At 43.7% G+C, this 16163-nt stretch overlaps 1 protein-coding gene across 3 annotated transcripts in view; it reads left to right on the plus strand.

Moving 5' to 3' along the window:
- The first annotated feature begins 2838 nt into the window (after nt 1-2838).
- The window catches only part of Ctnnd2 (catenin delta 2), a 770274-nt gene continuing 756949 nt past the window's right edge, over nt 2839-16163 (plus strand). For 2 of the 3 annotated variants that reach the window (XM_090332125.1, XM_090332127.1), the window contains exon 1: nt 2839-3014. In XM_090332125.1, the coding sequence (XP_090188251.1) occupies nt 2978-3014 (37 nt within the window). In that variant the 5' untranslated portion in view covers nt 2839-2977. Of the gene's footprint in view, nt 3015-3394; nt 3583-16163 lie in introns of those variants that run through there. The other variant, XM_090332126.1, reaches the window with a different exon arrangement.

The raw sequence follows: 16163 nt of genomic DNA on the forward strand, positions 1-16163 counted from the left end.
TCAATAGTAAAAATATAGTACTATATTTAAAAAACTTAGATGCACATGGAGATGCTATTCTAAAACTGCCATATTTGAGCTATAAAATATAATCATTTATAAAACTGTCTTGGATTAGGCTATAGTTTAAAAATTAAGTCAACTGTCCATATACAAATATTTGCACTTCCAACTTCTAAGTTATTTGAAAAACCAGGAGTTTAGCAGTTAACACTGGGGTGTGATTTCTGCACTGCAGAACTCTAGTAGTGCACAAAGAAAAGAAACACAATGAAGACTTTCCAATTAGCATTGATTACTACAATTTGAAAATAATCAACTAACTTTCTGAACTCCTGGTAAATCAGTGAAGTCGGAACCTTCCCCTTTTACTGAAACTCCAGAAGCAAGAGGCAAAAGAGGGCAGCAGTGAGACGCTCCAAGATCCAACATCACACACACACACACACATGATTATTTTATTTTTCAATATTATCTCGTTGTGGGTTTAAAAATAGCTCAAGTTTCAAATTATTCTGAAGAATGGGAATCATAAATGTTTCAATGAAATGGGTCACAGAGCAAATTAAATCAAAGAAGTCCAGATCGTTGTTACTGCTTTGCAAACTAAGTATCCCACATCCATCCTAAGAAAGGCCTGTAGGGACTCTCTCCGGGTCAACGGAACGCTGTGCAATTAGTGCCATTGTTCACGTTAAAAATATCTAAGCAGCCTTCGGAAAATTACTTTCTTCGCTTGGATCTGCATGAGTATAAATGAAACGTGTACTGGGTAGGGATGGTGTCTGTGTACCTGTCTTAATTTTCATCCCAAGAGTAACTACCTTCTTTCAACATCCTCCTCTGTCCCTCCCCCACTGCCTCCTGAGTTAAAAATACAGACAGGAAAAAAGACCCCAAAACCTAATAAAAGGAATAACTGTTCCCAAGAAAAAAAGGACTGAGCTCCATTTGGGAACAAAGAGGATCTTTGAAAATCTACTGTGCTCATTGGACAGGATGCTACTAATTTATCACCTACCAACTACTGCGCATAATTGGCCTGCCTTTCTGAGAGCTAAAATATAGAACAGAGTCCAGTCTGGGATACAAACGGCCTTCATGTCCCTCCTCCCGTGAATCTGGATATTTTATTATCAAAACAGCCTTAAAGCACGGACCTGCACTGGGGAGCTACTTTTTTTGCAAGTGAGATCAAACATCTGTGGGCATTCTTCCTTCATGCTGGAGGAGTAAGTGCATATATATATATATATATATATGTATGAATGTGTATATATATATATTTGCATTGCGGTCAATAGTAGTCTACGTTTTCCCTGGGGTTCGGTCCATTTATTTTTACCTATTTAATGGGCTGAAACATTTCCTTGTCGACTCTTAGATTTGAATTTACTCCAAAGCATAATGGTGAGCAGGCTTGATTGAATGGAAGTCATGTCACTTGGTTGGATTATCTCTAACACCAACTGGAAGCATGCTGCTACTGGGCGTCAGAAGTCTCTTTGGGACAATTTTCTGCACTCCCTCTGTCCTGCCTGTCTAGGGTCTAATTTAGTCCATGAGTTGTCTACCAGGAGTTGTATGTGCAACACCCATCTTGAAAGTGAACAGCAAGACAACACAATGCAGCTGTCTGGGAAGGCGTGTGTGTGTGTGTGTGTGTGCGCGTGTGTGTGTGTGTGTGTGTGTGTGTGCGCGTGTGTGTGTGTGTGTGTGTGTGTGTGTGTGTGTTGGGGAGAGGGGGTGACACAAGAGTTTCCCATCTAGTTTGTTGCAAAGGGGGCAGGATAACACGGCCAAGGTGTAGAGGACCACCTGGGAAGAGGTGACACGGGAGGAAGAGGAGGAGGAGGAGGAAACGCTGGAGACTTGCAAGTTCCAGGGCGGCCTAGGGTCTTCTTGCAGGAAGTTTTCAGACATTCCAGAGGAGATCCGGTGCGGGGACCAAGTCCTTCGGTGGAAAACACAATCACAGCACTGGAGGTGAGTGGGCCGGGGCAGCGGCGTGGAGAGAAGCCGCCAGGCAGGGAGGTGGCGGGTCCTTCCTCCTCCTCCGCCTCGCCCCGCGCCCCTCCAGGCGCAGCGCACGGCGGGTCCGGCGCCCCCCGCGTCCACCCCCCACTCCCGGGCTCCGCCGGCCGCCCGGGCCCCGGGGCAGCCTGCGGTCGGCCCCACCGGATCGTGCTGTCCGCAGCATCTTGAAAGCCCAGAGGGCCGGGAGAGCCCGATCTGCCCGGGGTGGGGTTCCCTCCGGGCCCCATCCAGAGTCCGGAGCGGACCGGGGTGGCGACTCCCGGGGACGCCGGGCCCGCGCTCCCTTCCCGCGGCCTCCTCCTCCCCTCCGCCGCCGCCGCCGCCGCTGCTGCTGCCGCGAAAACCAGGAGAAGTGGAGTGCGCGTGGCGAGGCGCCGCTCGCGCGCGGCGGCACTGGGCATGCTCCGCACCCCGGGCAGGTTTCGGCGGTGGGGAGGACGCTTCCTCACCAGCCCGGCGCGGGAGCCGGCGGCCGAGGCTTAGGTGGAGGCTGAGGCAGCGGCGCGCCGCGGGAGGAGCCTCGCCCTCGGCGGCGGCGGCGGCGGCGGCGGCGGCACAGGTGGCGCGGGGCGCGGGCGGGGCGCAGCTCGGAGGCGCTCGGCGGCGCGGGGCGCTCCGGCGGCCCCAGGCTCGCGCCCGGCCGGCGGGTGGCTGCCACTGAAGGCGCCGGGGAGCCCGGGGCGGCCCCGCGGAGCGCGCGCGGAGCCGGGCAGGGGGCGCTGCGCTCGCCGCCGCGCCGCGATCGCTCGGGGGCCGCCGGGCCGGGCGCTGCGCACTCGCGTCGGAAGCCGCCGCCTTCGCCGGTCCCGCGGCCCGCGTTCGGACAACAAAAGCCGGGGATGCTGCAATCGGGCGAGGTCCTGACCTTGCCCTGAAGCCGGGCGGCGGCGCGCACGCCCGTAACCCAGGCCCAGGAGCTGCCGGCGCCGCGGGCGGGCGCATGTTCGCCAGGAAGCCGGCGGGCGCCGCGCCGCTCGGTGAGTGGCCGCGGCCGGGGTGCGGGGATCCGGGCGCGTCCGCCTCCTCCCGGCCGCCGGTGGGGGTCGGTCCCCGGCGGCCGAGCGTGTGTGTGTGTGTGTGTGTGTGTGTGTGTGTGTGTGCGCGTGGGGAGGGGCAGGGGGACCGCGATCGGGCGGGGGGGGGGCGGCCGAGCCCGGGGTGCGGGGCGAGCGCGGTGGCTGCGCGACTGCCCGCCGGCCCGTGGCCCGGAAGGGCGCCGGTGCGGGGCCGCGCCGCTCCCGCCGCCCCGCGGACGCCCCGCAGCCCTCGGCGGCCCGTGGCGCGGGCGCGGGTGGGGGCGGGGCGGCCCTCCGCCGGTCGCTCGCCCTTATGCTCAATGTCATCGCGACGTGTGCGGGAACACAACGGAAGGACTTAGTCACAGGCGCCCCTAGCCGCGGCGCCAGACCCCCAGATCCGGGGGACGCCTCCGAGGACGCGTTTCCAACCGGATCGCGGGGCTCCGGGGCGCTTCCGCGTCCTGACAATAGACAAGCGGGCTGGGGAGAGCATCGCCGAGACCCGGGCTGGAGAGCCAGCCGAGAGGTGCGTGTGGGCTAGCAGAGCGGGAGGACAGACGGCGCGACCGGTGGGCAATCGGTAATTAATGGCTGAACGCGGAGCTGCGCGCGGCCCCTCCCCTCCCGCCCCCCCTCCTGCCCTCCTACCCCGGCCCCCCCTCTCCCTCCCTGCGTGAGCTTGTTGTCATCCATCGGTACTCAAGCAGGTTTGATCCACTATGTTGAGAATGAAGTCCCTAGGAAAGGGGGTGGGGGAGGAAATCCGGCTCCCAGATATTTGGGGGGGGTGTGCGTGGTCCCCACAAAGAGCAGCGACTTCCCAGATGCCCAAAGTTGTGTTTGGCAGTCGGCACGGGGTGACGAGGGCGTGTGTGTGTGTGTGTGAGTGCGCGCGCGCGTGCGTGTGTGCGCGCCCCTGAGTGTGCCCGCGCGCGCGTATGTGTGTGTGGGGGGGTCTGGGGGTGTGGGGAGGTCTGGGGGTGTAGGGGAGACCGGCGGCGGTCGCCAGGTGTCTGCCTTTCCCCCCCTCCCCGGGGGATCCTGGGGACCAGTCTGGTGAGCTTCCTGGGAAGGGGGCGCGCACATCCCCTCCCCGGTGTCCCAGGCCCCCCGGGGTTGGCTGGCGGGGGGTGGAAAGCACCAACGCCACATCTGAGAAATACCCGGCAAAGACCTGGCCATTCATTCGCGGGGTGGCCGGGACTTCCCACGCGGGGCGTTTCTGCGATGCGTTCCGTGGGAAGGATGGACGGGAACTGTCCTGGAGTCGCCTGGCGTTCTGGCCGGCTTCCCCCCCCCCCCCCGGGTAGCTCAGGTGATCCGGTGGGTAGACCTCCCACGGCAGTGTTTCTCCTATGCACAGATCCACCCGTGCCCGAGGTGAGGTGAGGGCTTCTCTCTGCAAGGAGTGTAGCTCCTGGTGCGTTCCGAGGCCCTGGGGGGTGGGGAATGGGCAGCCGTCTTCCTGCCACTCCGGGGTGGTGGCCTGCCTGTGTCCAGCTTGTCTGAAGATGATCACATGCGGAAAATCGGGAGGCTTACAACCATTGTAACAAGAAGTCAGCTTTGCAGAACTGACAGGGTCTGTGTGGCTCACACTCACCCAAGACTGGGATTAGTTTTGTCAAAGATGGTTTAATTTATTTTCAACCTTACGCTTAGAGAACTTACCCAGAGCATGTGGCCTCTACTATGGATCTGACAACATTTCTTTCAAACAGAAGCATGACATGAAGCAAGCTGAGAGGAATTTCTCTTTTCCCCTTCAGAGGCTAGTGTATGCCTGTGAAGCATGATTTTGAAGGAGAAGGAGTGGATATTGCTCGGTGCCTGTGTGTGATTTCAGGGAGTCGCTGATGGGCGTGAGGAAATCTGCACGCATCCTACATATACATGGCTTTTATGGTATCTTCTGGGTGGAAAGTGATTGTACCTGATTGAATGGCAATTGTAGTAACTGCATGAGATTGTTGTTCTAATAAAACTGGCATAGTCCCGTGGAAAGGAGTTATTTAATTTGGTGTGTGTTTGTGTAATTGTATAACCCAGCCATTGTAGATGTCACTAATGTTTTCACTGTTGGTAATGAAAGTCACTCACTGTCAAATGACGGCATCTCTCTCCACTTCACATCTTCCAGAATAGAAGGCAGTTCTTCCTCCCAGTGAAACAGTTTGTTAGAGAGAGGGCAAACATGAAATTCAAATGATTTGAATGGGAAAATGCAATTCATAGTTTTGTTAAATAATTTCTAAGGACAATGATTCCATAATGGACCATAAAATTCAAAGGTAACTTACATTTTTCTCAGGTACAGTATTACTTTTGACACATAATTACATAGTGTCTTTCCAGGAAATGTTACAGAATTTGCAATTTTCTGTTGTGTTTTTAGCAAACCTCTTTCATATGGCATGCATTTATGTGGAGTGGTTGAAAAGTTTTAGAATAATTTCATCAGGTGGCCCTTCTGTAAGGAACCACTGAACTTAATATTTGGAATTTATGGTGACTTATTTTCATGTCATCAGACATACTTGGGTATGCATAATACCTACATTTAACCAGTTCTTAAAATTTAATTTTATTTCTTTTTAATTATTATCATTAAGTAGTTGTACAAAGGTGTTGCCGATTAGCAAAGCAGTTTATGAATACAATTTATCTTGATCATTGTCACCCCTCTAAGCATTCACACATTCTTGACTAATGTCAAAGTATTACATTTTTAACTTCCTAAAGTAACTTCTTTTCACATCTCCTAAATATCCACAGAGGATGAAAACTTTTTGCTGTTGTTTTTCCTTGTCTACATTATTTTCTTTAGGGAGACACTGTGCTCTTCCTAATATAGGTTTCATTTTTTTTCTGAATAAAAATTACGTTTATTAAAAAAGGCCAGTAACTCATCCAGTCTACTGGAGATGCTTTGTGAAATTTGGGCAAGGCCTTAATTTAGGGTGCTCGTATCTGTAATCCTACCTAGTCGAGAGGCTGAGATCTGAGGATTGTGGTTTGAAGCCAGTCCCAGTCAGGAAACTCTATGAGACTCTTTCTTACCTCCATTTAAACAGCCAAAAAGCCAGACATAGTGTTGTGGCTGAAGTGGAAGAGTGCCAGGCTTGAACAAAGCAGCTAAGGGACCATGCCCAGATCTTGAGTTCAGGTCTCAATGCCAGCATAAACACCACAGATTTCATTTTTAAAAAGGTACAATATAGTTGTGAGTGTTAAACTTCCAACACTTAGATGAGTAACAAAACCAAGCATAGATTGCCTGTTATTGTAAAGCTGAGTGCTTTGGTTGCAGGTGTGATACAGTGAATTTCTGTCGTCAGTTTAGTAGGACCTGTGCTTCATCCATTGGCTTCTTTTATGGTTTCTCTCATCTCTGTTCTCAAGTCTTTCCAAGACCATAATACTTGGAGGGCTGAGTGATAGGTTATGTGACTATATGTGGAAAGTTAATGTGAATAGAAGAGTTCACGATACTCGTTGCTAGCTCCAAGTTTATCTGATTGTATGCCAAAGGAACTGCTTTTTATGATACTATAAAATATGAAACGTCTTAGATAGTTTCCATCCATTGTCTGTCATTCCAGCTGTTTGATTAATAAATTGCCTGGTTGGATGAATCCAAGTACAGTCACAAACAGTATCTCCAACACAAGAGACTCACAGGAAGATTTTATCATACTGAGATTTTAGTCCATTAAATGTTAAACTCCTAACCAAAAAATACATAGTTACCACATTTTCAGTTGTTTTTCTGTGGATCATATAGCGGTTAGGTCTAATTTTAAGCTTTGTATGTTGGTTAATTGATTTGTAGGAAATGTCTTAGTTATATTAGGTTATTGAAGTAATACTTTATATCAATTATTTTTTGACAAATTAGAAATAATGGCTAAGTAAGGAAAACAGTGCTTCCAATAAGCTTCCCCATTAGACAAATACTCACCTGTCTTCATCAGCATAGTATCAATAAAATGATATGCTTACTAAGATATACTATAGTGTCTATATGCACACACACAATATACTATAGTACCTATATATATATATATACACACACAATATGCTGTAGTACCTACACATACACACACACACACACACATACATAAGTATATATAGTATACCTTCCAATACATTCTAATATTTTTTGGAGATATAAATACACATATGTTGTAGGATGTGGAGCTCATCTTCACTCTAGAAGTGTATTTCTGATCTGAAAAGTAAATTTGATGATGCATTACCATTAGGTATGGAGATGTAGAGAAGACACTGGCTTTGGGTTAAAGCCCAACTCTATTAGCATGTATTCTTGAACATTAGTATGGTGGCCAGACATTGAATCAGTTTCTCCAGCAGCAACATGGGCGCAATATGACACTGTCTCAAACTAAACACTTAAGAGTATCAAAGAGCGCTTTATTAAGAAAGGTAATTGCTTCTATATTTTATTTAAAAAGTTAACACTCTAATAGAGGTATATTCTTTTCCTTTCCTATCGTGATATTGTGTTATTATGTTGACTTGTATCTAGAATGCCATTTTTTGTCTTGAGACATTCTAATAATTATATGTTGAAATATATTAGGCAACTTTCTCTGCATCCTAGTACCATTATTAAAAATAAGTGTTCCTCTGATGGTCAGAAATTGTAAAACTTCATCAGTTTTCGCTGGTGTTATATTTTCATTTGATTATGAGCCAGCTTTCTATGAAAGTTAATGCTGTGCAGAGTATGATAGACTGTTCAATAAGCATCACTGTTTGAGGCCAAATAATAAGCATTTGCCCAGTTTGGAAACATAATGTATGCATCACAACATCATGGATAAAAAGAAAACATAGGCAAAAACCATTGCATAAAGAGAAGACACGCCCACACCCTGGTTACAGTCAAGAATGTGCACTAGTATTGATTTTTGAAGATCAGTGGTTTCTGTCACTTCTATCTTCACCTCTTAAGATCTGCAGGGAAGATACTGAAGGTATCTAGGTTTGAAGATGTGGCATTACTGGCCCAAGAGGAATTCGAAAGGAAATAACTCTTTTAGGAAATTTATGCAGTGGCATTTTTTTAGAATTTGTTGCAGAATCTGACCTGTGTGATAGGACTAATTTATCTTTAGTCAGAAAAACATTTTGACAATCACTTGTGTTATTTATAATCAGATTTATGTTTTGTTGTGGGAACTGCCAATTATGGTGTCAGAGTAAAAATAGATGTTATCACAGAAAATATTTCTGTTACTTTGGGGACCGAAGTAAACAGGTGAGACAAGTATGTGTTGTGAATATATAGAGATGACAAAATGCTACTGTCTCGGCAAGCTTTGAATGATGTAAGCATGGTACCTACTACAGTGGTTGGTTAATGGGACAATCTGCCATTGAAATTAGCAAATATGTTTTACTGCCTAGTTAAAACCTGGAGTTTTCTTATGAGTAATTCCTTGTTCAAGAGATTTGGTTTTTACTGCAATTTAAAAGATAGGCATTAGTTAAAATGCATTTTTACTAGTTCATATCATCCAATCATTGGGTTTAAGAGCCTTTGCATAGTCTCATAATGCTTCCTGCAACTCACTTCTCATTTAAACTCAAAAACACAGAAACCATACAAATGTATATATTTACTTAAAGAATCACGTGATGAACAGAAACACGAATTGTTGATGATTTTAAAGAACCGATTAAGCATGTCTCACACTGCTTCTGCCTTCAGATTTTGAGCAAGATGGAAAGTTGAAAGACAGAAGAAAAAGGAATGGTCACCAGTCATTAGACAATTTTGTCTTGCCAACTGGAATAGAGCCCATGTCCTTGGCCCTTCTCTACTCCCTCTTTGAAAGAATGGAGAGCTGCCTCTGAGCTGGGAGAGTCCAGAGAGAGCCTTTGTTCTCTGTAGGCAAGAAGATCTCCAGAGATAGCAGGAAGAAATAAGACAAGTTGCTCCTTTATTCTTCAGAGGCAGAAAAAGTGAAGGATTGGAGTGAGGCCAGCAGTATTCCTTTAATTAAGCTCCTTCATCTGGAAGGAAATATCAGAAGTAAGGAAGAAGTGTTCCCCATTGGCATGGTTTATAAAGAATTCTTGTTGATAGAATTCTGGCTATGGTAGCTTGCACAGAATTCGCCTTAGTGGTTATGTCCTTTAAATATTTCATGCCATTTTGACACTATCCCAGGAATTATCAGGAGAGTGTCTGATGTCCTGGATGATTTATAATGAATGTGATCCATGAAATACAATTGATTTATGTATAGCTAACTTTAACTCACCTTAGTGTCTCTTCCTTACTCCCCACAACCACATTGGTTTCTAACTACCAGTAATTGCATGACCTTGTAAATATTGAGTATAAAAATTGTCGTTAAAATCTGACTTCCCCCACCATATAGATATGTATATAATAAGCCATATATATAATATATCCAATGTAGTTGTTATATTGTAGCTAATAATAATTAGGTACATATAATTAGGTATGTGTTCAGTAATTAGGTAATAAGCTGTACCTCAGTGAAGATAATTATGGCTGTGTTTAGTGCTTCAGTATTAATAGGAGCAGTCATGTTCATAGTATAGAAAGAAGAAAAAAATACATTTCCAAATACATATGATGTTCTCTTTGATTCTGCACATGACTACTCAACCTAAAAATGTCTCCTTCTTAAGATATATTTTACCATTTTCTCTCAAATATTTTATTTAATCTTGCAGGTATTAGAGTAAGACAGCAGTTTTGACTTCCACAACACAGAACAATTTACAGAAAGAACAGCCTCTTTAGCAGCAAACCAAGTTGTCCCAATATAAAAGAATCACAGTTCAGTCTTCCATTTTCCCAATATAGTTCTTTCTTGAGCAGAGCATGTTTCTTGAATGATGTGGATAATGGGTAAGGATTACCCTCAAGGGTAATTAGGGGAGGCATCAAATGGCTTTGGAACAGTAGATATCATGGTATCTGTCTCTATAACCTGGTGGGTAGTATGGGTTTCATTCATGCTGTTTGTATAGGTTGAGTTGGTTTGCTAATAAGTAATATTCTACTATCTATAGTACATGCTTTGTTGAATTATACCACATCTTATTAAGGAATCTAGAGGAATGATTTGTATTTTCAACAAATATATGTAATTTAGTGAAGATTCATGATGCCTGAGACTAAAAAGAAAGCAATAGCAAAAATCTATACAGATTATGATACCTAGAACCTGTATCCACTAACACAGACACACAAATCCAAGAACTCAATGTTCATGGCAGTTTTGGCAGTATTTTATTTTTATATATTATTTTTCTACTAAATATATTGTATTTATTGCATTAAATTTCTACTAATATTGTGTTTATTGCATTGACATTTTTATACTTAATTTTTATTGTAAAGGCGCTGTTTAGAGGGGTTACAGCTACATAAGTAAGATAATGAGTACATTTCTTTTTTTAAAATATTTTTTATTGTGATTAATAGAAGGGTTACATTATATTCACCAGATAGATGGTGCATTACTTCACATACTTTGATACCTTTTCTCATGACATGGTCCCTATTTCCCTCCCCCTCACTTATCTTGATTCCCCCCTTCCCTATCCAATAACCAATTAGGCACATGTAAAATATATCAGATAACAAGGTGAAATATTGTAACAATATGAGATAGCCAAGGGACAGCAAAAGAGATGAGAGATAACAGTACATTAAGGACAACGATCACTCATTATAGGGCTTTTGTTTCTGTATCCTGGAGGTCCTTACATTTAGCGTCATTCTATATGGCCTTATGTATCTAGGTTTTGCTCTATTGTAAATCTCTGCTAGGAGAGCCCAATGTTTCTATTCATTATGACAAATGAGGGAAACCATTGAGCCTATGTTCCTTTGAGTCTGGCTTACTTCACTTAATATGATTTTTTCTAAGTCTTTCCATTTCCTTACAAATGGGCGATGTCATTCTTTCTGACAGCAGCATAGAATTCCATTGTGTATAAATACCACATCTTGTTGATTCACTGATAATCAGTACATTTCTTATTGAAATTGTTATCCCCTCCCTCGTTTTTGAAATATTGTTGGATTTGATTAGATTAATGAGTAAATGCATGACCAAAAGTTAACTAAATATCACACATACTCAGTCAAGGCTATGATTTGTCCATTTTAAATGTGAGTAGTGAGTAGGTTTACTGGATGATGTCTTTTTAGGAATTCTAAAGCACATTAGTGTTTCTTCTTTTCAAATACATTTTTTTCAAAAATAATGCTTATTCATTAAAACACTGGAAATATAAAAATAATACAATGTTGGTAAATTCCTCCCTAATAAATGATCCCGATTTTAGCAGAAATACTCTCTCCCCTTTTCCTCTCCTCCTCCTACTCTCTTTTGTATTTAAATATACCAGGGCTTGAATTCAGGGCCTTACGCTACCACTGAGCTTTTCCACTCACGACTGGTGCTCTACCACTTTTACTTCTGTTTTTGGTTGGTTAATTGGAGATGAATCTCCTTGACTTTTCTGCCCAGGTTAGCTTTGAACCGTGATCCTCAGGTCTGAGTCTCCTGAGTAGCTAGGACAACAGGGGTGATCCACTGGCATGCAACTTGTGTAGAGTTTTAAACTTATAAGATGGTTTATATTTTATTTTATTACCCTTTAACATGTAAAGCAAGTCAACATTCTTTCATTTTAAGTGTCTGTTTCCAATTTATGTAACAGCGTTTACTTAGCTCTATTTTTGGAGATTGATGGCGTTTTCATTTTTTGGCAGTACATGTGATGCGATGATTGCAGTTTGGATGGCTAAATGCTTTTCATCCAGGCATTTACATTTATTTCCTAAAACTGAATATTTCCAGGGTTACTAGTGCTATCAGGTTGTCCTCCAAAAAGTTTTATAATTTAGTTTTCTCTCAGCATGGAATAAATGAGGCAAATTTCACATGATTTAACAACTTTGGCTTTTGTAATTATATTTTTTAAACCCTCCAGTTAGGGAAAAATTGTGATTAGAAATGTAGTTTACTGCTTTTTGAATATTTCTCAGGGTAAACCTGTTATTGATCTGTTCTTCACTAACACTTCTGTTGTGAACTGTCTTTTCATATGCTATGTATTTTTTTTTTTTGCTAGTTGCGGGGCTTGAACTCAGGGTCTGAGCACTGTCCTTGGGCTTTACTCAAGGTTAGCACTCTGCTACTTGAGCCACTTCACCACTTCCAGCTTTTTCTATGTATGTGGAATCGAGGAATTGAACCTGGGTCTTCGTGCATGCTAGGCAAGCATTCTACCTAGCATATCCTGGCCCAGATATGCTATGTATTTTTTATTCAACTTATTTTCTATTTTTAAATTGATGTATGCCGTTTGTCTATAGTAAATATAACACTCTGTGGTGGCTTCACAGTACATGGCTTTTCTATAACTAATTATTACTTGTGAAGTGTTTGTTTAATGCTTGAAAGTAGATCTGCCTACTTTTTCTTTTCTTCCTTTTTTTTTTTTTGGTGGTGGGGAGGACATGGGGCTTGAACTCTGGCCTGTGTAGTATCCCTGAGCTCTTCAGGCCTGTGTACTATCCCTGAGCTCTTCAGCTCGAGGCTACCACCCTACCTTTGGGCCACCGCCCCACTTCCTGTTTTCTAGTGATTAATTGGAAATAAGAGTCTCCTGGCTTTGTATTTCCCAGGATGGCTTTGAACTGTGATCCTCAGATCTCAGCCTCCTGAGTAGCTAGGATTACAGGCGTGAGCCACCTTGCCCAGCCTACCTATTTTTTCTATAAGGATTTGTCTAAGGAAATATTTGTTTGTGCCCACTTAGGGTGCCTTAAGTAGATATAGCAAATAGAGCAGAGAGTTAGAAGAGCAGCTTAAAAGTTAGATTCCAGTTGACTGACTGGGTTCACCTGACTTGCTAGCTTTTAAGTAAGAAAGTTATGACTAGTTATTGTTGATTCAGGAGAAATTATATTTCATGCTTCTTGCAGGTGTATCGAGGCCCAATTAAGAAACTGTATAGTTAAAGTACATGGCAGAGGTATCTTTAGAGGGCGTGGAAAGTGAACATATGCTGGATCATACCTGTAATCCCAAGAGGCTGAGATCACTGTCCCAAGCCAGTGTGCAAAGGAAAGTGTGTGAGTGACTCTTACTTCCAGTTAACCAGTGATAAGATGGAGGTGGAGCTGTGGCTTGAGTGTTAGCAGAGAAGCTAAGGGGCAGCTCCCAGGCCCTGAGGCCAAGCCTTGGTACTGTCACTGAACAAATACTTAGAGAGTTCTGGTCATTGTTCTTCTCACATGACACACAGTCAGGTACTTGAGACCTCTGAGGGAAAGCAGAGGCACTTGCGGAGTCTGGGCTGGCAGGTGCACATGGTGTTTTTATGGTACCAGCACTTGGCTGTGTGCTTGTCAGTGGTGTGCCATTTCTTAGATTCAAGATCCTTGGGAACAGAAAATTAGGGCACCAATCTGAAGAAAGTCATACTCTTCCACAGTCTTCTCTTGTTCATTGGAGCATGCTCCTCTTCCTCTTCACCTAGGATTCTTCTTGCTGAAGTCTCTTTAAAGTCATTGATGTCCAAGTCTCAGGATAGCAGTTGACACACAGCAAACACACAGTTAATCACTGACCTATACATGCAGGTGAGTTTGCTAATGACTTATGAATGAATGTTCTTTTGCATACTGGACCCACTGAAGGAAGGTTAGGGTTAGGGGCAGAACTCAAGCTCTGAGACCCACAAGGTGCTGGCATTTGCTCTTTATTGCATCTGTGTTTAACATGTCATTCACTCATTGAGAACAACGTCACAGTGCTTTATTTGTATCTGATAGAATGCATGTGAAAATAATCCAGAAAGCACACTCATAGACAACATTTAAGTATAAAACATGTCAATTGGACTGCTGCATTAGTCATTGCTTAAAGGAAGAACCTATCCTGTAGTCTTGATGGAAGTAATTTTTGTGTTTTTCTTTGCGTCACTTCAAGCATTGTAAGTTATACTAAATGGATTTGAGAAGATTTCCTGTACACTTTCTCCTTGCACAGATATTTGCTGTTGAGAGAAGAGAGTAGAATGGAGCCTCTTGCACCTCAAGAGTGAAGTCTGCCAAGCTGTCTCTAGAAAATTATTTTCTGTCCTGGTGGGCTGCAGTCTGGCGCCTATGAGGCTTTATCAGAACAGTTTTAGAAGTGTGAGCCATGATTGGCTTCCATATTTAAGCATATTTCCTTAAATACTTTGAATAAAAAATGCAGACAATTCCTATCTTTCCAACTGGAGCCTGCCAGGAGGAAAAAAAAATCAAATGTAAATTTAATTTAAAAATTTAATTGGGTCCATATTGTCCTAACTTCTGAAGAAAGTAAAGATGGGAACTTTAAGTTTCTGATTAAATATGCTGTTTAATCAGTGGCAAGATGTTTAGGTTTTAGAGAAGATGTAATAATCATGGTTTTGCTTCCTGTTTGCTTTGCTTTGCCTTTGTAATAGCTGGAGTAAGTTGACACTCAGGTGACTTCTGTTCGCTTTTATGGACACTTCAGATTGATCTAGAGACTCGGTCTGATAATTTTTGGTTTCAAAAAGTGTAGGAATTTAAAGAAGTAGAAACTTAAACTACTTTTGGGAACAAGGTTGTTGTTTTTTTTTTTTTTTCCCAGTGCAGTGAACAGATCAATGGTTCATTGATTCATTAACTAATCTGAACATAATATACATTTTGAAAAAAGCCAGAAATCACAAAGAGTAGCAAAAGATGTGCTCTACACGTGGAGCCAGATGGTCTCCTTTGAGTTGTATTTCCTTGCCTCCCTCCTTCTCGCCCTCTGTTTCTCTTTCTCATTTCTCTTCCATCTACCCTTTGAGTATCTTTAAGTAGTTGTACAAAGGGGTTTGAATTCCAGTAAGTGAGTAGAATGCATCTTGACATAGGGTGGACCAGGGCTTAGTGTTCCACGCCTTTTTCAGCTCTGATCCATCGAAGTTCTAGCTACACAGGTCTATTTTCACAAGTTTTTTATTCATTTATTTGCATTTATTTTATGCTAAATTTATTCTCGTGCCATCAGTTTTTGTTTCTTCAGTTTCTTTTGGGATACCTTTTTCTTCTGTGCAGCTTCCTCTTCTGCTTTAGGAACACTTTGCTCCTTTTCAGTAAGGATCATCTATCTCAGTGTGGCCCAGGGAGCTCATGTTAATCCTCCCATGGGCTCTGTAAGGTCGGCGGCGTGTCTTGGGTGCTTTGTTCACCTGGACGTGTTCAATGACCAGGGAGTCTACATCTAAACCCTCCAGTTCAGCATTACTCTCTGCGTTCTTAAGCATGTGCAGCAGAAACTCAATGCTCTTTTTGGGCCACCAACCCTGTGTCCAGCCGACCTGCCAACTCCACCATTGTAAGGCTGAAATGGCACACATTGCTCCTTTAAAGTTAGGTCTTCCAGCTCCTTTGTAGCTTTTCGGATATGCATACCTTGATAGCCTGGGCTGTTTCTCTGGTATTCTTAAAATGAACAGGAAGATTTGAGCCTCTTGACTTGCGTGATTTTGTGGGGTTTTCTGGGTCTAGAGAGTAGTGAACCATTTTCACAGGTCACCTCAGGCTGCTTACAGGAAGAGCACAAGTTCACTAGTTTTATATTTGAGTAGTTGTGTTTCTTTGCCGATAACTTTTTGTTCTTAGTAAGTATATCAAATTCTTTTGTGGCTATGATACAGCCATTTTTTTTATATTTTGCAGCTTCTTAATATTCTCTTAGCTGCTCACATCAGTCAGTAGAAAAGTGAACTCAGGTTTTCTGTTGGATAGTTTTCATGTAAGTTGGGGACTTCCAGCTCCATACTCCTATCTTGCAAGATAGACAGCTCTGGTGAGTTGCCTCTGAAGAATGTTAAAGTCGGTTGGCTGTCCTGGGGGTCCTGTGCTTCTCAGTGTTTCACAATGATACTGTTAGCTTATTGAAAAATGGGCTGTCATCATATCCAGGAGCAAAGCCGCTCACGCTGACAGGCACAGTCTACATTTCAGGTGCTGCAGTGTTTGGTGATGCTTGTTAAAAAAAGAATATCATAATG

This window comes from Megascapheus bottae, chromosome 4 (genome assembly GCF_031878675.1).
Source record: "Megascapheus bottae isolate mThoBot1 chromosome 4, mThoBot2.hap1, whole genome shotgun sequence".
In the NCBI taxonomy this organism is placed as follows: Eukaryota; Metazoa; Chordata; class Mammalia; order Rodentia; family Geomyidae; genus Megascapheus; species Megascapheus bottae.